Genomic DNA, 26,571 nt, shown 5'->3' with positions numbered 1-26,571 from the left:
TTGTTCTCATCCTAAATCCAAACCACAGCACTGTACCAGCTACTAGGAAGAAAATTAACTCTATCCCAGCCGAAACCAGGACAGAGGTGTATTGTACTTCTTAATGTTGATGTACACAAACCACAAGTTCTCCTTTGAATGAACAGAGCAGAAGTGCGTACAGGACTGGGTAGAGATGACCCCGTGTCCAAAAATCAAGAAACAGGATTTCCAAACTGAAAATGGAAATATCTTTTAGCTTATCTCTTTCCATCTTTCTGCTGGATCCAAATTTTTCCCTGCAGATTAGTTTTAAAATGTCTCAAATTACTGGGACATAAAAGGAAAAATTACTGAAAGCTAAATATATTTGAAGTGATGCTCGGCCTAATTTTTTCTTTCCTTAATTTCCTTTGATTGTTTTTAGCTGTACCTGTATCCCACTCAAACAAGTTCTTTCTTATATTATGTATGCGTGCATAGCTAGCTGGTATAACGTATACGTCTGTCTGTTTCCACAGACTCCTTGTATCCAAAAAAGCACTGTTGTTGTTGACAAGAAAATGAGGTGGGTGCCGTGCAGCACATCAGCCTGGCAGCTTGACTCCTTTTTAATAATTCCACCATCAGATAAAAATATAACTTACATTCCTATAATTCTTTTCACCACAAGAATCGCTTTTGGTTCTGAAAATATAGAAACTATAGAAGAAAATACTGCACTCATATTTAATATGCAGCAAATGCGTAACAGTGTATGGTTAAGTTGGGTTAGGGTGGGAAGTGAGAAAACTTAGTCTAGTTTAAATTACTGCCTGCATCAGTGTGACAGGACACTTGCAGTGCATGCTTACTCTGCATACTGCCCTGTGATCCCTCTCTCCCTTAAACTGTATGTAACACTTAGTATAACTTTTCTCCCTTACATTTGTTGACGAAAATTATATGTTTGTTTACATCAAGCTCAGCTAGCCTGTCATCTAGGGAGTGGTGTTATGGCAGAAGCTTCTCTTAGCTTTGCTCCCTGTGCTTACCATATATGAAGGATGTATCTTGGAGCAGTGCTCGACCTGCCATGCTTTCTGGAAATGGATTCAGAGAGCACAGGAGCCACCTGAAGTTGCTTCTCCTAAGAATGATGGAAGGCTCCTTGAGACACCTACAAGTGTCTGTCCCCAGCCCCCAGTAATCCCTTATTTCTCGGAGTGCCCTGGTGAGCTGACTCCACTTGATGCCCACATCACCTGCCATTAAAGCCTTAACGGTGTGGCCCTATGTTGCTCCTTTTTGCCCCTCAGTTAACAGTGCTGGCTACTGAGGGCCATTCATCGGAGAACAAAGTCATCAAGGAATTGAGTCATCCTGGGCTTATTAGTCCACCCTTCATTTGGCTGAGAGGACCTTTATTGATGCCCAAGTGTTGAATTCAAAGTCTGCGTGTATGGTAACCTCTAAATCATGATGTGCTGACACCAGTCCTAACCATTTATCGCTGATTTTGATGGGGTTTGTGTCAGTGGCAGGAGCCTTGGCACCGATGGCCTCCTTAGCAATGGTGTGGTCTGCTCTACCTTTGAGGTCCCTGTCTCTGCACTTCAGTTGTTTGCAGTGTAGAGTAACTTATTGATGGGCTCAGCACTAGCGTTCTTCTCTAGGAAGGTCATGCTGTTGTGAAGTGCAGATCACCTGTATGGGGTTTCTGGAGTATCAGATTAAAGAGGCTTTGTCAGTCCAACCTCTCCTGTGAACACGCAGGGCACATCTGACAAGAGTGGCTTCTCCTTTAGAGGAGAGCGTCTCTGCTGTGCTTAGTTGAGAGAGAGGATAAAGAAACTCCTCTTCCACATGTCTACATTCTGCCTTCCTGGTAGCATACTGGAAGTGAAGGAGGAGTTCAAGAAGTGTAGGAGGAGGCCTAGGATTCGCAAGGATCATTGGACTAAATGAGCTGTTCAGGAGGCTTGCTTCATCAACTGGCATTTAGGTCTAAATCGCCCTCCTCCAAGAAGCAAATTAAATCCATTTCCAGCAAGCTACTTGGAAAATCATACACTTGAGAGGCAGGAGGAGAAGAGAGAAGAACGTAATTTGTTCTTTTCCAGCAGCTGATTTCTGCCATGGTCTCCTCATTCTCCCTAGATGAAGTAGTGAATCTATGCACATCTGTCTTGGCCGGTGAGTTTAAAGTGCTCCAGGACCTGTGGAAACCTTACAAACCTCCTTGGAAACGATCTAAGAGAAGTACTGCACGCTCTTGGACATGCCACTACAGAAGGCTTGTCATTCTCAATTATGAAAGTCTACCAAAGCCTGAAAAAAAAAAAACAAACAATTGGGCATACAACTGTGTCCATCCTGGCCACATTGAAAAGAACCTGCAGTTTCTGGTAAGGAAATAGAGTATTTATATATGCTTCTGCTATTGTTTTGTCTAGTAATGATAGCATTTCAGGAGGGAGCAACGTGGCAGGGACCTGCCAAGTCCACACTGAGAGGAAAGCGTCAAAATCGTTGGACTGATTTGACCAGGTCATCTTTGTCAGCTGGTCTCTGCTTTAAAATGGACTTAAACCCAAAGTCATCTTTTTGTTTGTTAAACTAGTAGAAGTCTTCCCAGGTTATTTGTAAACTCCAAAGGAGTGCCGGAAGGAGCTGGAAACCTGACTGTCACACTCTGCTTGAGGTTGCACAGTGGCCTGTGTACTAACCATGAGGTTATCATAGCTTCGGTCTTCAGGATTTCTCATGGAAGTTCGAGTGGCAATGTAAGACCTCTCATTTGCAGTCACAAACTTTCAGCGTTTGGCAAGGTCTTCACTCCTTGAAAGATTTGGGGATGACTGTGTGCTCCTTGTCAGCCAAGTAAGATCCTCGAGACACTGAGGAGGAGAAAATGATCTGCTGATGCTCTGGATTTGGGCCTTCATCAGATACTAGGTGGGATGTAAATGTTCAGAACCTGATAAACTATCCAAAGATTCTTTTTTTCCTTTTTTTTCTTCTTCCTCAACTGCTCTGTCTCTTCTCTTTGATAATCACCTTACTTTCAGGAGTATTGCGAATGAATTACCTCTCTGATTTTTTTTTTTTTTCTTTTTTAAAGATTGCAAATCCCGTCTGTTTGTTTCTAGTTTTCATTCACTCCTTCCATCTTTTTCCTGTCCCTCTTCAGAGACCTTGCTTTATAAAACAGCAGAGGCTGGAAGCATGTCCTCTTTTTCAGTTGGGATTGGAGGCAGCATGCACAGAGTTCAGACAGTAGTGGGTTCGTGCTCATTGTTTTTGATCCTAAAGAAGAAAGTGGTCAAAGGTAGGCTGCTAGCCTTCGTGACATCTCAGCATCTCCATCCTCTGCCTTGGTTTGAGGTTATATTTGCTGATTGATGCGCCCTTTGTTTTTTTTCCCCCTCCCTTCTTCGTGCTCCGGCAGTGGGAACTGGTGTCTCTTTTCCAGCAGTCCCCCCGCCGGCTAAGGCGCTTGAAAAAGCGAGGCAAGGTGCAGTGTGGGCCAGGCAGTTGTGTGGCTTGGATCTGAACCTTGTGATGTAGTCTTCCATTACCCTACTGTTTCTGCCTAGTATAATCTTCATGAAAACATTTGGATCATATACCCTGAGGATTGCCAGCCAGGCAGCATCCAGACTGTCAGTGTAAAGCATCTTCCATTAAAAGAAGCTGTTCTGGCTGTGGGTCAGAACATTTTGGCATGCAGCAAGTCTTTTTCTGGATTTACACAGTTACATAGGAAACACTTGCTGTTCGGGTACAGCAGCCCTCTCCTCTAACATCAGCAGTTTCAGTAATGTTGGGCCATTTTGTAGCCCTGAAACAGCCTGGATATTCTGTCAGTCTCATGTCATATTGTGCTGCAGATCTACGGTGGGAAGATTCCTGTGGGGCTTCCTGTATCACGCCTCCCTCTGCTGATTTGGAAGCCCTTTGTCCTCAAGACATGGATTATAGTAATAGCGGGATTGAGTATAAACACAAATACGTGAATGAGCTAAACTTTGCGAGGAAGAATGGTATAGAGGAAGAAGGAATTGAAGCCCCAATAAGTATCCTGCTCATTTTCTGGAGTTGAGTTTGAAATATTTGTGGCCTAATTTATTTTGTTTTCAAATGGTTTTCCCCTCCCCCATGATATCTAGAAAAGGTAATGCATTTTATATGTGCAGATCACTTGCTGTTGTAAGCTGCTTGCTGTCTGTTAGACCTGGCCATATGTCACCTGTAATAGGCATTTGGGAGATGAAGGTGTAGTGATCACCAGAGTAAAAAGTAAATCTTTTTCTAAACTGCCTAATGGGATAAGATTCATTTTTTTCCAGATGATAGTCAACAGCCTCCGGTACCAAAACACCCCTCTCCTTGATGGTCCCTTGCTCCCATCATATTTCCATTGTTTACAGTGCGAGAGTCAGGCGTGTACACACATCGCCTCGTTTCCTGCATAGCTTTGACTTGTCCCCTGACCATCATCCTCGCTGTGCGCAAAGTGAGGCGGATTTCTGTGGAAAAGACAATGTCTGGCCGTGAGTTAAAGTTTGTGTTGTGAGAGGGTGTATGAAAACTGCAGTAGCCGACCTTTACGGTTACTTCTTAGCTTGATCCACAGCATGGGCTTGAGCTAACGCGGTGCGTGGGAACAGAGAATTGTGTCCATCCTCCAGTAGACTGGCCACTGAAGGGGAACGACGTCAACAGTGTTCTGCTGAGCATCGTTAGTGTTTGTCAGTAGCAAAGGTTTGTTCTGTGTTTTCTGAAGCAGTACCTCGGTCGTTGTAGACCATTTAATCCCATCTTTCACTAGCATGTTTCTTCACAGCCTCCTCCCTCATCTTTTCTTCTCTTCCTTTTAATTCCTTCCTCATCTCTCGGGTGCCAGCAAACATTGGCAGTAGATGGGAGACTCTTCTGATCTTTGTTTTGGTGCGACGTTGGCCCCCAAGTTGCCAGAAGCAATTGGGCAATATTCCTGGGTTTGACTTTCCTCATTCTGTGTAAATATTGCAAGTCTGTTCTGGTTGGCAAGTAAGAGCTTGTGGAACTGAGAGCACACGTGGGACAAATGGGATCTTGACTGAAGGACACAGCCAACTGCGAGGAAGTGTCTGCTGGGCTGCTGCAAGCTGAGATGACCAGAAGCTGATAAATGTTACCTACCCCTGTGGATTTTCCTGGGGGTAGTCAGAGATCACGGATGGCCCTTGGGCAACTGTGCAGAAGAAAACGTTACAAGAAAAAAAGACACCAGAAAAAGCAAAGCTTGCTTTTCTTTAATGACTGAACAATTCTACTTGTTGCAGCCTACCACCAAAAAAAAAAAATCATCGAGGCAGACCTCCATCGTAGAAACCTCGATCTGTGCAGTTAGTGGTTCACAAAGCAATAGGATACCTTTTTCATCTGCAGGTAATGGAAAGCATTAGGTAACTCTAGGAGTGGTCATGGGATGTTAGCAGTCAAAACTTCACAAGATGATGTGCACCTGAGGACAGAACCTCATGGTGGAGTTATTGGGCAGCTGTATCTATAAGCAGCAAGTCCTTAGTAGACATATACAGTGAAAATCCATTAGGGAAATCCCTCTGGGCGCGATGGTGGGTAACACCAGTGTTAGAGCTCCCTGACAGGTACGTCAGCACAACTGCAAGCAATCAAGTTACTGCTGCTTACTGTAAAGTGCAAATTATTGTCAAACAAGCAAATACTAAATAAAACCCATTAGTATAAAACACCATGAAGACGTTTTAAGCTGAGTGGTTTTACTTCCAAATGAAGTCGGCTAGGAGCACCTGCACAGACAGACAGTGGGTCTCGGCTGACATGTGGTATCTTGCTAAGCTGCAGCAACCTGGTTGTTTGTAATTACATGAACATACTCTCATACCAAAGAACTTGGGTGAAATATTTCATGTATTGTGTGATATTAAGGATATTGAGTTTAGTGGCTAAAACTGCTGTCTTCCCCATCGTTGACTTTTTTTCAAGCAGGATGTTTCACTCCTGAATCAAGAGAATAAGCGCTTTGAACCATTACAAGATATTCTTATGACACAGGCTGCACGCACATCATGACTTCACTGTGATCCAGATGTTTTCAATCTCCCTCCTTTTTTTTTTTCTCCTTCTTTTGTTAAAGTTGAAGTTTGTCTGCCACTTTGAAGGTTCAGTCCTGTAGTCCTCTTTCTACCCGAGGATGCTGAAGATAACTTCAGGTTACTTCAGAGTTCTTGTGACCTCCTGGTCCTGGTTAATTGAAGCTCTCAGCAAACTCCGGTGTCCCTGACAGCTTGTGATTGTCGATGCTGTTCAGAAACTTCTAGTGCAGCTCTACCTCTGGTACACATCCTATGCCAGGGGTTGTAGTGGTTCAGCATAAGTTTCCCTCCTATCTGCCAGCAGGTGAATTTTTACTTAATAGTTAATGAGACTAGAAAAAAATATTTTCTTTAGCTGCTGTGGCTGTGTTCAAAGAGCATGCAGGAGCCAGAATAATCACTCTCTGAGGTTGCTCAAGGCTCAGGGATTTGAACACCTAGTTCCTAGGCAGCTTGGAAAACCCTAGTCTAAATATGAATATTAAAACAATATATAGAAGGGTTGGAGGGTTTTCCAGAGCATGCTTTAAGAGTAAGCTTGTGAAACTCATTCAAATTCTGAAGACTAAAATTGCCAACTGAGTGTGTGTGAGAAGCAGCAGTCTTTTTACCTGACAAATGTGACTTCTGCTATATTTCTGTTTTTCTTCCAGCTGGCAATCCTCTTGTTCAGCAAAGTGGACAGCCGCTAATCCTTACCCAGAACCCGACCTCAGGTCTGGGCACAATGGTAACTCAGCCAGTATTACGACCTGTACAGATCATGCAGAATGCCAATCATGTCACGAATTCTCCAGTGACCAGCCAGCCCATCTTCATAACAACCCAGGTGAGTGCCCTTCCAGCCAGGATGGCTGAGACGGGAGATCTGGTGCACTCATCCATGGAAGACTGTTAAGAAATAATCAGATGCCTGTTTCAGTTTTTCTTGTGCACTTTAGTGGATGTTACACTTGAGCTGAAATCTGTTGGGTTTTTGGTTTTTAATTTATGTAGATTTAGAAATAGCTTTGTCTGGAAATAGCTTGTGTTCCTAGTCACTTTGCAGTTGAATCTCACTTGAGAAAATTGGCCGTGTTCCATACCTCAGCAGGTCCTGTGGAGCCAGCACAGGTCTGATGGGACTTCACGCTGGCTCTCACTTGTAGCCTTACCAGTAGGGCCTGACTCCCTGCTGTAGGTGGGTCTGCCCGCTCTGCGTGAATTTGACCTTGCTGAATACTTAACTACTTTTGTTTTATTTTCCTGGGAAATGTGCAGGTAATTTTTTTTTTTAAATGTCCACTGGCTTCTTTGAGCATTTGCTAAGACCTGGGAGAAGATTTCTGTAGGTGCTTAGGGAAGGAGAGCTTGAGAGTGGAGGCTGTATATCAGAATGTTGTAGATTATAAGGAAGGTGGCCCTACTGTTGGGTGAGGTGCTGGCCAAGAACTATGGCCTCATAGCTCAATTGATCTATAGATGATAGTACTGTGGGGTGGGGGTTTATTTGTTTAGTTGATGTTTAGGGTAGAAAGCTCATATTGAAAGTACTTCAGATATGCTCAGTATGGTAACGGTACTGTTTGACGGCAGGGATTTCCTGTGAGGAATGTGCGGCCTGTACAAAACACAATGAACCAAGTTGGAATTGTTCTGAATGTACAGCAAGGTCAAACAGTTAGACCCATCACCCTTGTCCCAGGTAAGGACTGAAACAAGCCAAAGCCACTGTCATGTTCCTTTTTAGAGTACCAAGGGTTAAAAAAAAAAAAAAATTATATTTGAAATCTGTATTTCACCTTGTTGTGGTTTAACCCGGCAGGCAGCTAAACACCACACAGCCGTTCGCTCACTGCCCCCCAGTGGGATGGGGAAGAGAATCGGGGGGAAAAAAAGTAAAACTCGTGGGTTGAGATGAAGACAGTTTAATAGGACAGAAAAGGAAGGGGAAATAATAATAATAATGCTAATAGAATATACAAAATAAGTGATACACAATGCAGTTGCTCACCACCCGCTGACTGATGCCCAGCCAGTTCCCGAGCAGCGGCCGTGCCCCCCAGCCAACTCCCCCTGGGTTTTTTTGTTCTGCATGACATCCCATGGTATGGAATATCCCGTTGGCCAGTTTGGGTCAGCTGTCCTGGCTGTGCCCCCTCCCGGCTTCTTGTGCACCTCCAGCCTCCTCGCTGGCAGAGCACGGGAAGCTGAAAAGTCCTTGACTTAGTATAAACACTGCTTAGCAACAACTAAAACATTGGTGTGTTATCACATTATTCTCATGCTAAATCCAAAACACAGTACTATACCAGCTGCTAGGAAGAAAATTAACTCTATCCCAGCCAAAACCAGGACACACCTGCATATCTAGTAGCTGTAAAGAGGGGGAGGTTCAGTTCTGTAGTAGGTGAGATTTGTCCATACTTGTGGCTCTAATTCTGCTAGTCAGTTTGCAACAGAGAGTAGGCCCTTTGATCGTAGTAACAAACCACTTTGCAGAGTAGGGGACTTCCAGCTGGAAGGAATATCTGCCTCTCAGAGCCCCATATAATCTAGCTTCTTCAAAAAGCCTCCTCAGCTGACTTAATTCCAAAGTCCCAGCCCATGACCACCCCTCTTCCTTCTTTTCAAGATCTCCCCATGCCATGCTAGTGCTGGGTAGCTGCCTGGAAACCAAGCCTCACCCTGAGGATGATTTTTCTAACACTGATTTCTGCTACCGGATCCTGTCATGCACCATCAGAAAGCCTAAGAACTCGTGTCACCGGACACCTGCCTTATAACAAAGCAACCATGCTAGTGATGAGTCACCTTTCACTCTCCCCAGAACGAATCTCCAAAGCCTCGTATTGCAAACTAATTTGCGACTGTAGGATCACCCTTGTCCTGCCATAAGAAGTCTTCCATGAGTTTCCATTGAGCCTAGTGACTAGGACTGTGAACCCCATGAAAGTCGGCAGGATTTATGCTTATAAGCTACTTGGGCCTTTTGGAAAATTCCACCTAAAAAAAGTTGTAAATACAATCTTCACTCTGTCATGTTCAGTTTTAGTCTGCTTGGGAAGTGAAATTAAGGTGTTTGAACTCTTAAAACTTCCACTGAAGTTACTGGGAATTTTGGCAGCTCAGCAGCGTTGGAAAATAGGTTGCATTCGGTTATTACTGTGCAAGGAATGGAATTCGATTACTTGATCTACCTTGTTTGTTCACTTGTTTTTGAAGCCCCAGGTACCCAGTTTGTAAAACCAACAGTTGGAGTTCCTCAGGTGTTCTCTCAAATGGCCCAGGTGAGACCAGGTACAACCATGCCGGTCCGACCCACCACCAACACTTTCACTACGGTCATTCCGGCCACGCTTACCATCAGGAGCACTGTACCACAGTCCCAGGCACAACAGCAAAGTAAGTCCACTCCCAGCACCTCCACAACTCCTACTGCAACGCAGCCAACAACACTTGGACAGTTAACTGTGCAGCAGCCAGGGCAGTCCAGTCAAGCTACTAACCCCAAATTAGGTAAGACTTGCCATGGAAAAGCAAGGGGACTCGAGTGTATAACACTGTCTATAATTTGATCTTCAAACATACGGCGTAGCAGCTAAAAGACAGAAGTTGAGTCAGAACTCCTGGGTTCTATTTTTGCCTCTGTCACTGACTCACGCTTCATTTCTTACCAACCTGGAAAATGAGGATAATCCTGCCATCATGTCCAGTTTGGTTTGAAAACTAGTTAAATTTTGTGTTGTAGAATGTTCTGAGACCATCAGTTAGAAGTCCCCAAAAGTGAAAAATACTATTTGTTAATCACTTGTATTTTGTAAAGTTAAATAGATGATGAACACAAGCAGAAACTAACCATGTTGCTCTTTTTTTTTTTTTGAATGTTGGATGAATTCATGAGTGAAATGATTGCTCAAGAATAGTGACAAACCATTTAAAAAGGAAAAAAAGACTTCTTCACACAGCAAGTAGTCAGGTTATTTTTAGCTTTAAGCGGCCATAATCATACACAGCTGCATTTAGAAAAGAAATACAAATAATTTTTGTGACCATCAGTATCCTGTTTAGTTCATCGTGGGACTTGGCTCATATCTTGGAGTGTGATCTGGAAGGTTAGGGAAATTTACTTTCCCAGTCTTGCCAGCCTTCGCATTACTGGACAGGATAATTGATGGCTTAGTCATCTTTGAAGACTCAAGGTAGAAGAGCAAGAACAAGGCATACTAGATGGGGGCAGGATTCACACAGTGGATCAGATCTTACTGATTCCTTATTAGTGTTCTTGTATTACCGTTCCCTTGGCAGTGAGTATTGCAAGCTTTGTGACTGTAAAGAGGCCTGGAGTGACTGGTGAGAACAGCAATGAGGTTGCTAAGCTAGTGAATACCCTGAACACCATTCCTTCGTTAGGACAGAGCCCTGGCCCGCTGGTGGTTTCCAACAGCAGCCCTGTGCATGGTTCCCAGAGATCTAGTGTTTCAGAGTCGTCATCATCGTCGTCATCATTAAAAGGTACAGTCTATAGCAGCTATCTTAACTCGATTGATTCTGCTGAGAATTCAGAAGTTTATTTTCTGGAGTAAAAAAATGCTAGCCTGGAACTACTGAGATTTCATAATAGGGATAAACACTTGAAAAGCTCTACTATTAATTTCTTCATCTCTTTCTGTACATTTTTATCCAGTGCTTATATTTTGTTTGTGGATATTTGCTTGCATACACTATTTTGCATTCAAAATTACTGGTGTGCATGCTGCCATCTTGAGAATACACACACCTGAAATACTCTACACAAGGAGGCAAAAGGATAAAATCTTTGCTTCTCTTCTTCCAAAAAAGCACCTTCCTAAGGTGTTTGGGAGTCCAAAAGTTGATTTAAGGTACATTTCATGTCATCTGTATTCTGAGTTTCTTACTACAGCTGGATGTGAAGATGAGGCATTTTAGCCTGATGGAAAACCAAAGCAAACAAATGATTAAAGAAACCAAACAAATTATTAAAGAAAAAGGGGAGATGAGTTGAGCTGATCTTTTTTCCTTTTTTTTTTAATTTTTTATTTATGAAGTCTAATTTTGAGGCACTCCTATTCTTATTCTAGCTACTGGGGGGTATGTTTTGTCATACAGATTGTCAGAAGTTTTGCATACTTTTGCCTTTTTTCATGCCTCTTCCAGTCTAGTTCGTAGTTAAAAGTACAGCTCTTGAAACGGAAGTATTTCAGTATGCCAAAAAGGTTGCCTGGATTTAAGATGAAGTGTAAGGATTCTGTTTTTCTTGTTTTGTATTTTTCCTGTTACAGTCAGTTCATCTCCTATTCCCACATTTGATTTGCAAGATGGTGGCAGGAAGGTCTGCCCAAGATGTGATGCTCAGTTTCGAGTCACTGAAGCTCTACGAGGACATATGTGTGTAAGTAACCATTCTAAGATGAGCAGTTAATGCTCGTGATTGTGGAGAGCAAAGAATAGTTCTTCTCCCTAGATCAGGGACTTCTGTGAAAGGGAGGAATATGACTGGGAGAAAGTGAGAGGCAAAGGAGAGGCCTTTGGAAGACCTTCCACAGCATCCCTCACTGGAAGTAGGCAGGACCTCAGTTTTATGTCCTGTTGGTGCCAGGAGATGCATTTATTTTCTAATCTTACATATCAGTAAACAATCAAAACAGAAAAGTGGATATTGACTCTGCATTACTCTTTCCTCAAGAGTTTCCTAGAGTTCCTCTGTCTTTTCTTAGTACTGGTTAGTCTTTGTCTGTTTAATAGTATATATAGTTCTTCCTAGATAGAGTTTAATGTGCGGGGGGGTTTTGTGTTGGTTTTTTTTTTTCCTTTTAGTACTGCTGCCCTGAAATGGTTGAATTCCTCAAGAAGAGAAAATCTCTAGAATCTGAACCAAATATTCAATCTGCAAAACCTTCATCTCCAGAAAAAACTACAGCTGTTGCTTCACCACCCTCTTCTACTCCTATCCCTGCACTGTCCCCACCTGCTAAAGCTCCAGAGCCAAGTGAAAACGTAGTTGACTCATCCCAAAGTAAGCTCATTATGTTAGTAGATGATTTCTACTATGGCAGAGATGGTGGCAAAGTGAGCCAGCTACTGAACTTCCCCAAGGTTCCAACTTCCTTCAGGTGTCCACACTGCACCAAGAGGCTAAAGAACAACATACGGTAAGATGAATGCAATGTGCCTCAAGAACAGTGTACAGTGTTCTGAATACCTCTGATCTGCAGAAGTAAAAATGAGTTGTAAGCATCAGTCTCCCTGGTCCTACAGCTTTCCCATATTGTAGCTTAAGAGCAGAACTGAAGCACAATAGGGAGAGATTTGCCGATCGCGACACAGTTCAGTCAGGGTGAAAGTTGTAAGAAGACTGCGTGGTTAGAATAATTGCATTTATCTTCTTCAGCAGAGAAGTCTCATTTGCTCGTTGCTAGTCTTACTAGATAATAGGAAATAATTCTTCTTGAAGAACTGCTCTTCTTATCTTTATTTCAATGCTTTTTCAACAGAGGGAGAAAATATTGTTATGAAATAGTGTATTCGTCTGAGCCAGCCACTATGTTGTTCTATTGTGATAAGTTGAAGTGTTTTGTCATCATCAGTGGAATGCTTGGTTTGGGTCAGAAGCGCTCAAAAGCAAGTAGTACAGCCTCTGTACTGCAAAATCTGTTCTCTCACTTCCCCTAGGCTTAAGGAGCAGGAGGTTGCCGGACAGAAGGAGGTTTTGCTTGCTTTTGATGGGAAGAGCAAGAAGGAAACATCTTAATGCTGTTAAAAAAAACTTCTGGTGTAGCGGTCATAATGCTTTCAGGGTTACAGGTGCTAAACATTTGCATTTCTGTTCACACACTTTCTCTTCACCTCCATAAGGTTTATGAATCACATGAAGCACCACGTTGAACTGGATCAGCAGAATGGAGAGGTAGATGTCCACACCATCTGTCAGCATTGTTACAGACAGTTCTCCACTCCGTTTCAGCTACAGTGCCACTTAGAGAATGTCCACAGTCCCTATGAGTCAACAAGTAAGTTGATTTGCTGTTGTCATTTGTTTAGGTTTAAGAGGGTTTCTATCTTTTATTAGCTGCAAATCTGTTGAGAAAGGAGTGTCTGTTCTGCCTTGCCCCTTGGTGCCTTGGTTTTGTAGGCCAGCAGAAAAATCCGTCTAAATTACGTTTCTGCAAACTTCCTGTCAAAAGTATTTTAAAGATCAAGTTCAGTAGTAATGTCATGGTAGAATTTAATTTTTACCAGTAGGTTGACATCTGATTTAAAATCACTTGCAGTTTCCTTGTTAGGACACCTTCCTACTTGTTGTACCCACCATTTTGTTTAAGAGAATTTTTGCTGCCTTTTGGAAACCTCTCAGAATGTATTTCGTCATCTACCCAATTCAAAGAGTTGAGAGCTAGTTTTTGGGTGGGTTCGGGGTTTTTTTTGTTAGGTTGGTTGGTTTTCTTTTGTTTTAAGCTGTTACACTACCAGTTGCAAGTTTCTTTGGTATGTTTTAACACGGTTTTTTTTTGTCCCCCAGCTGTTACCTGCTTTTCCTTTCTTTTGCAGCAAAGTGCAAGATTTGCGAATGGGCATTCGAGAGCGAGCCAATGTTCCTACAGCACATGAAGGACACCCACAAGCCTGGGGAGATGCCCTATGTTTGTCAGGTATTAAAAGCGGTTTAGGGGCTGGACTTCATGAATGCATACTAGAGAATAAGAGGAAATCTGGCACTTTTCAGCAAAGTGAAAAAACTTTTGGTGTAGCATTCATAATGCTTGGCTCACAGGGGTCCAAAACAGACTTGGGCCATGCAGCAGTGCTGTGGAGCCCATTGCGTTTTTTTCCAGGTGTGGACTTAGAGAAGTCCAGTGGCTATTAGGGCAGCATGAGTAGCTGAATGTTTGCCACCGGTTCCCAGCACTCTGAAGCTGGATCAGCTTGATAGACGTTTGTTTAGTCCCAGTGGCATTCAGAGCCTAATTTTTTTTTTCCTCCCAGGGCCTGCAGGCAAATTGCTGTGCCATAAAGAGAAGTTGTCACTCTGGAGCAGATGAGATTATGTTGCTTGTGTGATACCTTTTCTTGACACTCTGTTGCCATGAGATTTGTGCTTGCATCGATTCTGAACGTGTCATCTCCACCCAGAGGTCCTAACACTGTCCCTCCAAAAAGAAAAAACAGAGAAGAACCTTCTAAAATATGTTATGTTAAAACAGATTACGTTCCAAATTCTGCATTTTACATAGACCCTGAAGAAACTGCTCTTTAATATATTCCATCTGCTTTGCATTGACTGTCTCTCCCTTTTTTTCCTTTTTTTTCTTGGATCTGGAGCTTGAATTGTCAGTACTTTCTTTTATACAAGTAGTTCAAATCTGTTCCTCCAAACTACTCTGAATACACACTGCTTGAATTAGTATCTTACGGTTGGAATAAGCTAGCAGGTTCTTTAGGACCTGGTTCCTAAACTCCACTGATAAGTATCTTTGGGGATCTGGGCATTGCTGCTAAGATCTCCATGTTGCAATGGTGGATGTGAGATAGGTTCCTATGTTATTTCACTGTTAATTGTTTCCGTCCACTCCTATAGGTCTGTCAGTATCGTTCATCGCTCTATTCTGAAGTGGATAGCCATTTCCGAATGATCCACGAAGACACACGGCACCTACTCTGTCCTTACTGTCTCAAAGTCTTTAAGAATGGCAATGCTTTCCAACAGCACTTCATGAGGCACCAGGTACTATGTCAGGGCTGTAGTCTCTTCTTGTTTAAGGTGGTTCCCTCTCCACAGAGATTCAGTGGGTAGTAAGTATGTGATTAGTTGAGCATTTGCTTGGAATAAAAACAGAAAGAAAGAAAACTTGGTTGAAAGAGGGGGTTTAGTAGATGCTGTATTCACTCCAAAACAAAAGCAATTTGCATGCTGTCGTTCCAGACCTTTCATAGGGATTGTGCTGAAGAGAAGAGGCATTGCTCCTTTGGGAGTAGCGCAGATTGTTGTCACTTAGCAGAAAAAAGCATGTTTTGCTGGTCTGTGTTTGTTTCATGTGATGATTAACCAACAGTGGGCTCTATGTTCATTTGGGTTTTAAATTTTTCTATCTCCAGGTAATAAATAAGTAAATAATACTGTATGCACACAAGTGAATGTAACTTTCGTAGCTCAGTGTTCTGTTTCCATATATGTTGGCTGTATTGACAACATATTTTATGTGGGTGTAGCTGAAGTGTACTTTCAGAATATAGAAATGTAGCACTCTTACCAAGTGCCCGAATTGATTTGCCCCTGAAGTCCTTCGCTGACTCCCGTAAGAGGCAGAGGCAAGGCAACTTCTGAAGGAGTGTTGCCCCACGCACTGCTCTGCTAGTGTGCCTTACTTTGGCTTAAACAAGCTAGGTCAGGCTGGTTCCATGGCACTTCCAGGTCTGGTGTCTCTGCAGAGCCTGATGACTTTAATTGAAAAAACCCAAAACAAACAACAAATTTAAAACCAAATCACCCAAGATATGGGACTTGGCGGGGAGGGACTTTCAGATGCTAAAGAAAAAAGGGGATGCCTTTGGTTTCAAAGAGGGGGAGAGTGGTTGGTTTTGCGGGGGGTTGTTTGGGGTTTTTTCCTTCTGCTTTTTCTTTTAAACAAAAAACCCTGCTGTGTTGTGACTTCTGTTTCTCTAAAACGAAATAATTTCATTTGTGTTTGCTTTAGAAGAAGAGTGTTTATCATTGCAACAAGTGTAGACTCCAGTTCCTATTTGCCAAGGATAAAATTGAACACAAGCTGCAGCACCACAAAACTTTCCGAAAGCCCAAACAATTAGAAGGATTGAAACCTGGAACCAAGGTAAGAAATCCAAGATAACAGCAGGCCTCTGTTCTCTGTTTCCTCAGGAAACACCCGTAGCGCCTGTATTGGTGTGTATTTATTAAGCGTGGCAAAACTGATGTTTGCTTCACCTGCATCGCTTGAACCACACTCACTGGGACAGAAAAACACTTGGCATTCTGTCCGTGTTGTGTGTGTGTGTGTGTGTTTAGTTAATCAGATACTTCATAGAAACAATAAGTGAGGGAGAGGAGGTGAAAGTGGCATGCCAAAGGTTAAGCTCTCCTAACTGAGGTGTCTACAAGTGAAGGTATCTGAACTAGCTGTCTGGACGCCCTCTGTAGTCGTTAGGGACAAACAGGCACTTCTGGGGCTCGAGTCGTGTGTCCTCTTTTAGGCTACTGCTGCCCTGGGTTGGACGAATCACGTCCTAGGAGCACCTCTTTATTCTCTGTGAAGAGTCTGAAAGACTGCTCCAAACAGAGGAGTCTGAATTTGGATAGATCACTTCTGCCCTTGTGTTTTAGGAGGTATGGGTGTATCTGTTTTCTGCAGGTTACAATCAGGGCATCTAGAGGACAGCCACGGACAGTGCCAATATCTTCAAATGACATGCCGCAGGGCACTGGACAGGAAACCACTCCGCTGTCATCTTCTACCGATCCCCAGCCCATCTTCCTGTACCCGCCTGTCCAGAGGAACGTCCAGAAGAGAGCGGTCAAAAAAATGTCAGAACGCTTTGCTAAATTTCAAATTAAAAAAGATTTTAAAGGAAATGTAGTTAGCTTTTTAATGCCACAGTGATGGGTAATACGATCCTCGGCACTGGACAGCTCTGTCTTACCAGTTGCCAAGGAAACTTTATGCCAGGAGAATCTAGCTTCCCACAAAACCAGGATTAAGTCATGTTATGAAAGCCCTTAAGGTGAAACTGCGAAATACAGAATTAGCTAGGTGCTTTTATAGAAACAATGGAATTTCATCAGCATAAGGGCTTTCTGCCCATCCTGTGTCCTGCTGCCTTGTCTTCGCTATTTTTTTAATTATTTTTTTTTATTTATTACCCACTCTTAAATTGTATGCTCCTGACTACAACAAGCGGGAAATGTTTAGCCTGACACCGAGGCACCCTAGGAAGCTAGGGCACAAGATGAGACTACTTTGACTGCAGGCTTCTGAAAGTTTACATGTCATTAAATTCTTCTCTGTCCTGATGATTGTTACAACTCCAAAGATACCTGTTCAGACACTAATGAAAATATCCCTCTTATCTTCAGGAGTGTCCTGGGGAGGCAGACTTGTCTGGAGTGCAGCTTCGAAATCCCCGACTTCCCAAACCACTTTCCCACCTATGTGCACTGTTCGCTATGTCGCTACAGCACTTGCTGCTCCAGAGCTTATGCCAACCACATGATCAAGTATGTGTGATTCTTTGAACACTGTAGTAGAAATTCCTCCTGCCTGAATGCAGTAGCACCTCTCTCCCTCTCTCTCTGTCTGCGCTGTAAGAAAGGGGTATCGGGAAATTCCAGTTCACTGCAGTGGTTGGTAAGACACTGGGCACGTATTCTGTATCAGCACAGACGTGGGTGGTGGCTTTCAAATGAGATGAGAAAACTGAGCGCAAGAGCTGAGATTCATTCCAAACTATCAGTATTGTAGCTAATGACCTGTGTGCTGCACGCTGCTGCAGAAAACTCTCATTTTTCAGTGCTCCTAGGGTTTCTTGCAAAATTCTGAGATTTAATAATTTAAAAATTTTAAAAAGGAAAAACAAAAACTGTGCCATGCTTCTACAAGCCTGTGGTCTGTACGGGACCGTGGATAGACCATGGAACAGGATGGTAGAAGAGTTACGCCAAAATCTGGGCATTTTTAAATGTTATTGTACAGGTTTCTTTTATTTGGACACACAGTTTTCATTTCCTTGAATACAAGACTGGCAGACAAAATACTACTAAACCCAGGATTGGGTCTGTCTCTGTAAATGTGCTGTATTTTGGATGGTTTTATAGCTCTTTAAATACCCAGAATAATTCTGACACTTAAACTCTTTTGTCTTACAGCAACCATGTTCCTCGGAAGAGTCCAAAATACTTGGCTTTGTTTAAAAACTATACTGCCTGGTAATGGAAAACTCGTCATCTTATTTTAATCACCTGGGAATCTAATGTGCATTCACTTTCTGATCTTCCAGTTCTGTTCTTTCATGATCTGCTTCTGAAGAAGCTCTGTTTATTTTTTTGCCACACAGGAAAATATGTTGAATTAATGGCAATATGTTGAGACTCCCATTGCCTTCCAGTGGGAGTTAATGTTTCGGGGCGGGGGCACTGTCTGTATGCACTGGAGGGTGGCATTTTTTTTCTAATTGTTAGTGAGGGGGTGTACATATTTTCATATCTGATGCTGATGCTCAGCTCACTTCTCTCTCCCCCCCCCCCCTCCTCTCCAGTGGTGTAAAGCTGTCCTGTTCCTCTTGTCTCTTTGTAACATCTGAGGGTGATGCAATGGCCAAACATCTGGTCTTCAATCCATCACACGAGTTTAGTAACATTATTTTCCGAGGTAAGAGTTTGAAAAGGAGCAGAAAAGTTGCAAAAAACTAAAGCAGGACATAATACATCAGTTCATAGACTCCAGGTCAAATACATCTCTGTTTAGCATTGGGCTGAGCACTTACTGAGTCCTGAGTTCTAATAAAACGTAGTGTTAGGGACCTTCTGTAACTGCCTGAATGAGGCTTCATTGTTATGGAGATTGGAGAGTTAAGCTTTAAGTGAGGCTGCTGTGCCTGGAGCTCAGCTGTGTCACTGGTAACTGCTGTTCTCATGAGATCTTCCCAGGGAGAGACAATGCCGAGGGCTTCAGCGAGTTCCTCTGTTCCTCCGGGACATCATTGTACCTCCATGACACCGGGAGGCCTTAGGCAGCTGCTGGTGCTGGGGTTTGAATAGAGCCTAAAAGTGGCGTTCCAGCCATTTGCTGTGAATTACCGCAACTTACGGGCATTGCCTGCGGGGATCTGGCCAAAGCCGAGCTTTCCTAACCGAACTCCTGTTGTTATTTCAAACGGATGTGGGGTTTTTGCTGTTTGTCTCTAACGATGGCTGATGAGTGCAGCTCTGCCCCTTTCAGCAGCCTTCACTTGTTAGTTTGGGTGTGGGAGGAGGTTGGGGCTTGAATGGATGGATGAGCATTAGCTGTTCCTACAGCGTATTGGGATGCTTCAGAGTAACAGACACCAGAGGGATGCTGATCCTCCTCTCTGCAAGAGAACTTGTTTGTTTGCACTGACTTAGCGTTTGTTTGCTGAGCTACAAATGTTTGTTGTTTTGTTTGTCTTAACAGGGCCTACTTGGATATCACATTCCAGGTAAACTGTTTGTAAACTCTTATCTGCCATCATCTGTTCCAGTTTGTGGGGTTGGCTTTTTTTTTTCCCGTTTGTTTGTTTTCCCTCACAGCTTTATTTTCTTGGTTTTAAGAAGGTCCTCTGTTCTCTCCCTTCAAGGCACATTCAGCCCCAGGACAAAAGCATGAAGAATACATGTCCTACCTATTCCCCAAGTAAAGCTGCTACTGTGAAAACAAAGTCTATGTTACCTGCGAAAGATGACCTGGAGCCTGAACTGGCACCAGCAGTCTACAACAGACCTGTGGTCTGCCAGGAAGAAGAGTGCTTAAATATTGATGCTCAAGAAGATGAGCAGCCAACAAAGGAGCCGGAGCCTGCAAGCAAAAAGGAGCAGCTGTCGGTAAAAAAGCTGCGAGTTGTACTGTTTGCTTTGTGCTGCAACACTGAACAGGCTGCAGAGCACTTCCGAAATCCTCAGAGGCGGATCAAGCGCTGGCTGCGAAGGTTTCAAGCTTTCCAAGAAGAGAACTTGGCGTCCCTGTCAGAGGGCAAGTACCTCAGCTTAGAGGCTGAAGAGAAACTAGCCGAATGGGTCCTCACGCAGAGAGAGCAGCAGCTGCCTGTGAATGAGGAGACTCTCTTCCAGAAAGCCACCAAGATTGGCCGATCCCTTGAAGGTGGCTTCAAGATCTCCTATGAGTGGGCAGTGAGGTTCATGCTACGGCACAACCTCAGCACGCATACTCGAAGGGCAGTGGCTCACCCTCTCCCCAAAGACGTAGAGGACAATGCCAGTTGCTTCATCGAGTTTGTGCAGCGGCAAATCCACACTCAAGACCTGCCTCTCTCCATGATCGCGGCCATCGACGAAATCTCTCTCTTCCTCGACGTGGAGGTGCTGAGCAGCGATGACAGGAAGGAGAACGCTTTGCAGACGGTGGGAACCGGGGAGCCCTGGTGCGACGTTGTCCTCACGATCCTCGCCGACGGAAGTGTTCTCCCAACGCTGGTCTTCTACAGGGGTCACGTACAGCAGCCCGCCAACGTGCCGGAATCTATCATGTTGGAAGCAAAGGAGAACGGATACAGCGACGACGAAGTCATGGAGTTGTGGTCGTCCAGAGTGTGGCAGAAGCACACGGAGTGTCAGAACAGCAAGGGCATGCTCGTGCTGGATTGTCACCGAACACACCTCTCGGAAGAAGTACTGTCCTTGCTGAGTGCGTCCAGCACTCTGCCGGCTGTTGTCCCTGCTGGCTGCAGCTCCAAAATCCAACCTCTAGATGTTTGTATAAAAAGGACTGTGAAAAATTTCTTGCATAAAAAGTGGAAAGAGCAAGCCAAGGAAATGGCGGACTCCACGTGCGACTCGGACATTCTTCTGCAGCTGGTTTTATGCTGGCTGGCAGAGGTCCTGGAGGTCATTAGTGACTCTCCCGAACTCGTGCAGCAGTCCTTCCTGGTGGCCAGCGTGCTGCCCGGTCCGGACGGCACGGCCAACTCGCCCACGCGCAACGCCGACATGCAGGAGGAGCTGATTGCCTCTCTGGAGGAGCAGCTGAAGCTGAACGATGAGCAGCAGGAGGAGGTGGCGGCTGAGGTCCAGGATCGGACCCAAGCCGAGGAATCTGCAGACCCAGAAATCCTCCATCAGCTCTTCGAAGGGGAAAGCGAGACTGAGTCGTTCTATGGCTTTGAAGATGCTGACTTGGATCTGATGGAAATCTGAGCACTGATCTGCGAATCGTGATCCAGAAAGGGTTATTTTTTAAATAAATGTTGGATGAGACCATTACACTTCCCTGTGGATTTGTGGGTTTAGGAAACTCGTAGGCGATCACTCAGATAAATAGCCATTTATGCTGTTCATTTATAAGTTTTGTGCTTTTTTAAAAGAAAAATCACTGTGTTGGTATTTTCTGAAAATATATTGTGGGTGAATATTTTTGCGTTTTCTTTACCTCACTGTATCATAGTTTTCTGTTTTTATTGTGCAGAAATGTTTTGAATTATACATTGTCAATGTGACCATTTCTAAAGAAAGGAAAAAAAATATGTAGCTAATGAACCAGTATATAAATCTTTTTGGTTGTCTTAACACAGATTTTTTTTTTTCTTTTTTTAACACTTGACCCAGAGATTTAGGTTTCTGTGGAAAATTTAGGTATGAGTTACTGCTTTAATGTGTGAACCTTCTATAATTGGCCATTAAGATTGGGTTTGGTTTGGTTTTTTTGTTTTTTGGGTTTTTTTTTTTTTCTTTTTAAAAAGAAGAGTAACTATTTTGCTTGTGAATTTGGACGCGGGGTAAAAACACAAGCGACAGCATTTTGCCTGTTCAATGCCAGCAGCGCTTCTTGGGAGCCACGACACTTTGAACTGGGGTTGAACTGAGATCCGCAGTCAGGGAGTCAGGGGCAGTGCTGACCCAGACCTCTCGGTTTCCCGTTGACTTTTGACACGGTGCGGTGGTTCCTCCCCTCCACCCGGGAAACCACCCGGCACCCACCTTGCTCCAAAGAATTACTGACAGAGGGTACATGGTGGAAGAGGAAAGTCAAGCCTGTCTTGATCTTCCTGTGCAGTAGATGGGAGTTAAGACTGTACGGACCATTAAACGTCGACCTTTTAACTACTAGTCGTTGATAAACCTGCTTTAACCAGTGGCATCAGACACTACGTTCCTTAGAATTAGAAATCTGATTTAATGAAACAAACTGTGACGTGCACAAAAAGAAGACGTTTGTTTTTATTTTTCACTGCCAGCTTAAATTTTTCTACAATTTGCATGTTTGAGGGTTTTTTAATTGTATGTATTATGGTATAAACGGAAAGCATTTTGACATACGGAATTCAGAAGCACCTGCACCTTTCTGTTTCCATAGAGGTTTTGTGAACCTTCCCTATTACCTGAGGAAAGCAGGAGGCAGCATGTGCAGACCTGTAAATGGTTCATCTTTAAAATGTACATAAGTGGAACATTTAATAAAACCAGGGAAATGGATTTATAAACATGTGTTTTTATTATGAAGAACTATTTAATTCTCGTGATACCGTAATGCTTAATACCAAGTGCATAATGAACTCCTCTGCACCGAGCCGCGTCTCGGAGCCGTGCCCGGGTCGCAGGCTGGGTTCCCTCTCCGTACCCGGAGTCGTTCAGCATGTCCTGGAGAAGCCCAGAGATGGGATAGTGATTAAATGTGTTTACATGTCATTAACACTTGAGGCGGAGTTCTGTCCGATTCGCATTTCTGCAACCCCTCCCTGCCCTTCAGCTACACGGTAGGTTCGATGGAACAGCCTACTCTCCCCAGGGAGATTTTCTTTTTTTTAAATGAAAGTCTGAAAAATCATTAATAAAATACTCTCCTGAATAAGTATTTTTACTGTTGTTTATCTCGGGTAGTAGTAAATACCACTCGTAATACTATTTATGAATTTATTTTGTGTAAGGCTAAGAAATACCCAGTTCAGCCCGATCTGGAGTACACGTAACACCGTTCTGTTACTGTCCTCCTGTAGCAGCTGGGGTTGTGACAGAGCTGCAGCCTCTCTGGCTGCTTGCAGGGACCTGTAGGACGATTGCCTTTCATTTTCGGAGGCCTTACACCCCGGTGTATTTGCTGCCAGTAGGCAGAGCAGTAGGAATTTAAATAGGGAGATATTAATTATTCTAATCGGGGTGATTAGAGAAAACTGAAGAAACTGAAATCAACGCCCCCCTCTGTGCTTTCAGCTGGGCCATTTAACAGGTGCTGAGAGCTGCACGATAACCAGAACGTAGGTGGCGGTTGTGAGGCTACGCGAAGAGCGACCTGGCGCGCGGCACCTCGGGGGCGACGCTGCGGTGTGTCCCAGAGAGCAGCGCGGGAGCCAGCGGCCGGCTGACTTTGAGACCTGGGTCTGGAAGTGCTGCTCCACCCTCCCGGTTTCGCCTCCTTGTCCGGCCCATCGCGACGCCTGGCGGACCTGTTCCGCCTCTCGGTCCGACGGGCTGAGGAAGCACCGTGGTACTCCCCTTCCTGACGCCCAAGAGACCCATCGCTGTCAACCGAGGCAGGAGGACGCACCTGACTTTTCCGTTAAGCGTGTACTGTTCACAAATACTTTATTTATTTTTCAAACAGAAAACACCTTAAAGATGTGTTTTCCTTCTGTCCGCAGGTGGCTTTTAAAGGTTGACTGAGGCTTTTTACCCATCCAGAATTCTTGGTTGTCTGGATTACAAGTGATTGCGGCAGGGGAAGGGTGGTACGTGCCGCGCTAAGTCCAGGTTGCCGACACCCCCCCCCGGATGATGGCGTGCTCCCAGTCACAGACGTCGCAGTTCAGGAGGTTTTTCTTTCGTTAGGGCAAATCTTAAAGCGACTTGTGTATTTAAGATTGAGCAGAGAGGTACCAGCCAAGACCCGCGCTAATCCTAGAGACCCACGGGTAAACGCTCCAGCTGCTGCTCTTGAGTCGTCCTACACAGCAATGCAGGCCTGCAGCTCGGAAACCGTGACTGAAGCGGAGACTGAAGCGGAGAAAGCAAACGTCGTCACGGTCGTCTCCAGCAGAGAGAGACCGTGGGTGCTAGTTAGGGGGAGGTGGGGAGCACCTTGACCCCGTTCATACACACACGCACTCGATCCCTGTCTGACAGAGGGACTGGAAGGCAGATACGGGAGGAGGACAGTGTATTTACACATTTAATGTAAATTAAAAACTACCGAAACCCCAGTCAAGAAAACAACAAAAGCAATTTTTTTTTGCTGCCCTTCTCCAGCCAAAGTAGGGACTTGCAGCGGTTGGTAACCTTCGCCACCTGGAACTGGGAGGCTTCTTGAAGCAAATATTTCTGGAGCATCCCACAAACTCAATCCCAACCCAAACACACGGGCTTGTCTTAACAGGTTTATTTCATTTCCAAGACAAGTCAGACCAGAGCTTCAAAAGGAGTAACGGATTTACAGCGTATATAAAGGGTGATAACGTGGGCACGACAGCCTGGAGCAGCTCTGCGGAGATCATTCGAAGCCGCTGCAAGAAGATATTTTGATAAGGTCAGGATACAACACAACCTGGATGCGGTCAACATCCGCGCTAACAAAATCACCATTTTCGCTTGTATCAGGTGCCGCCTGTCGGCGACATCTGTTCCGAGGACGCGCAAAGGCAGCAAAGCGGACGGTTCATCAACAAAAAGCCTTCCCGCTCCTGAAGGAGCTCGCGCTAACGCCTTCAGGCCTCGGCTGTAAAGGAGAGAGCGGAGCCCAGAGCTGCCTCCCCGCGCGCGGGGAGCCAGTGCTTTCTCCTGCTGGCCACAACCACTCTCCCACATTCAAGAATCTGGCTGCAGCGGGGGATCAAGGAGACTCCTACTGAAGCACGCGGCAGGGACGTTATCCTGCAACGGCTGCGCGTCACCCAGCCTTTATTAACCAAAATATTTTGTGCCTTCGGGCTTTGCCAACTGCCGACTCGCAGACTAAGAGCTCAGAGCGCGTGTAATCCATGGGCATTACCTGACAAGGTGTGCTATGTCCCAGTTGGCTTCCAGGGTCAGGGGTCCCTCCACCTCCACGCCTTTCTCCGTTGCAATAGCTACTTCGTACTGAGGAGAGAAAACATTGTCAGTTGTCAGTAAAGCCCGACTTCCACACTTGAAGGTAAGGTGGGCCCTGCGAAAGCTCCAATCGGTAAGAGTCAGTGGCAACAGCTGTCCTTTAACCAAGTTTGCTTTAACGTGGCTTTGCGTTCAGTAATGTTTTTACTTTTTGCTTGGTGGGCAAGTTGAGGCAGTAGAAACACTTCCAAAGCTGAAAGATCGCAGCCTCTGGATGCTACCACCGCAGTGACGGGAGAAGCATCATCAGATCTAAGGAAACGCCAGAGATGAGCATCGCTCAGAGTCAAACGGCTCTTCTGAGGCTGCAGGACACAAGGGGAGACTGGAGGACAGCTTTGCTAACAGGATCCCTTAACGTACCCCACCCCTGCCAACTCGGGAGTCGCTGCAAGGTTTCCCCGAGATCGGGGACAGAAGGTGGCCTGGGGGGAAGACTGGAGCATCAGCCTGAGGCGCGCCAGAGCTGGGCACCTACCCTGTTGAACGATCGAGCGTCTCTGTAATACAAAATTTTCATGCAACGCTCAATCAAGTCACGGGCCTCCTCCTTCGTCAGGCTGGCTTTCTTCTCCAGGACTTCTCTCATCAACGGCTGGGGAAAAAAAAAATAAATAAAAGCCAATAGCTTGACAGCTCAGTCACCCAGCGCTGAGGTCGCTTTAGCAGCTGAGCAAGAGCGTGCTCTACCTGAGCTAGGTACGCTCCGTAACCCGTAGCGAGCGTAGGGGCTTCGTAGGCCACGCCGAGCATGTCCACGTAACCTAGGAAGCTGAAGGGACAGATCCGTGAGCACGGCGGCGATAAACAGGCAGGGCTGTGGCGGGGAGGGACTCGGCTTTTGAGGGGCCACACCCAGCCAGAGACCCCTCTGAATCCCGTGGCGTGAGAAGCAGCCCCAGGGAGGGACGCGCAGTAACCACCACGCGCTCCGCGTCGCTCGTCCTCGCTCACCTCTCGCCATTGTAGTAGCCTCCGATGACAACGGTGTTCCAGAGCGGATTTATCTTGGACCTCCGGTTGTACATGACCCTTGTCAGCCAGGAATGAATGGCTTTCGGGCTGTAGCTGTGACCATCTCCCAACAGCTCCTCGTCGATTCTAATTTAGGTAGAAATTTCACCCAACTAAGAAAAGCCGGAAACCACCCGGGTGAGAGGGCAGCAGCCCACCTCTGGCTGCACCACCAGCAGGACAGAGCACCCTCCCGCAGGCTCCCCGCAGGCTGTTTTGGAACAAGGCCTTACAAGAGGTGAATCAGCCAGAGGCCACAAAGAATAACTGAAACCGGCTCTCCACAGTGCTCAGCAGAGAGTTTGGAAACAGACGCTTGTACCAAAGGGACCGTCAGAGGACAAGGGGGATTTCAGCTCAGTGAATGCATTTAATTACGTTTCAGTCCTTTGAGGACTGGGAAGAGAGAGCAGCGCAGCACGAACCGCAGCGCGGACAGGGCTTGCCCGGCCTGAGCCAGAGCTGCAAGGGAGGCGGCCGCGGCAGCCCCCGCGGGACAGGAGAACTTACACCATCTGGTCAATGATCTGCTTGAGGTACTGGAAGTCGGCGTAGTCGCCGGACGCCCCCAGCATGGTGGTGTCGTTCACCTTCAGGAGCCTGGAGATGCTGCGGAAGCGGGCGAGGGAGCCATAGGAGCCCATCATGTCAGCAGCGATGATCACCCCCCCGTCGAACTTCACTCCCAGCACCGAG

General features: G+C 45.2%; 2 protein-coding genes across 3 annotated transcripts in view; one reads left to right on the top strand and one right to left on the bottom strand.

Moving 5' to 3' along the window:
• Window positions 1-22,254, top strand: part of POGZ (pogo transposable element with ZNF domain) — a 28,969-nt gene extending 6,715 nt beyond the window's left edge. Inside the window, exons 2-17 of one of the 2 annotated variants that reach the window (XM_009324770.1) lie at window positions 6,737-6,912; window positions 7,659-7,767; window positions 9,288-9,467; window positions 10,371-10,577; window positions 11,366-11,475; window positions 11,901-12,235; window positions 12,939-13,093; window positions 13,632-13,732; window positions 14,659-14,805; window positions 15,776-15,910; window positions 16,448-16,620; window positions 17,170-17,310; window positions 17,959-18,018; window positions 18,348-18,460; window positions 19,244-19,268; window positions 19,407-22,254. In XM_009324770.1, the coding sequence (XP_009323045.1) occupies window positions 6,737-6,912; window positions 7,659-7,767; window positions 9,288-9,467; window positions 10,371-10,577; window positions 11,366-11,475; window positions 11,901-12,235; window positions 12,939-13,093; window positions 13,632-13,732; window positions 14,659-14,805; window positions 15,776-15,910; window positions 16,448-16,620; window positions 17,170-17,310; window positions 17,959-18,018; window positions 18,348-18,460; window positions 19,244-19,268; window positions 19,407-20,979 (3,740 nt within the window). In that variant the 3' untranslated portion in view covers window positions 20,980-22,254. Of the gene's footprint in view, window positions 1-6,736; window positions 6,913-7,658; window positions 7,768-9,287; window positions 9,582-10,370; window positions 10,578-11,365; window positions 11,476-11,900; window positions 12,236-12,938; window positions 13,094-13,631; window positions 13,733-14,658; window positions 14,806-15,775; window positions 15,911-16,447; window positions 16,621-17,169; window positions 17,311-17,958; window positions 18,019-18,347; window positions 18,461-19,243; window positions 19,269-19,406 lie in introns of both variants that reach the window. The other variant, XM_009324762.1, reaches the window with a different exon arrangement.
• A 1,880-nt stretch (window positions 22,255-24,134) lies between these two features.
• PSMB4 (proteasome (prosome, macropain) subunit, beta type, 4) lies at window positions 24,135-26,570 on the bottom strand (the record flags this gene model as incomplete). Its single annotated transcript, XM_009324842.1, has 6 exons — window positions 24,135-24,275; window positions 24,761-24,849; window positions 25,340-25,456; window positions 25,552-25,633; window positions 25,816-25,962; window positions 26,386-26,570. Coding segments are annotated over 6 exons (633 nt in total), but the record flags the coding sequence as incomplete, so codon positions are not given.
• Window position 26,571: the final 1 nt, after the last annotated feature.

This window comes from Pygoscelis adeliae, unplaced genomic scaffold, assembly GCF_000699105.1.
Source record: "Pygoscelis adeliae isolate BGI_AS28 unplaced genomic scaffold, ASM69910v1 Scaffold890, whole genome shotgun sequence".
Taxonomy (NCBI): Eukaryota; Metazoa; Chordata; class Aves; order Sphenisciformes; family Spheniscidae; genus Pygoscelis; species Pygoscelis adeliae.
This window is presented reverse-complemented; position numbering and strand designations above follow the sequence as displayed.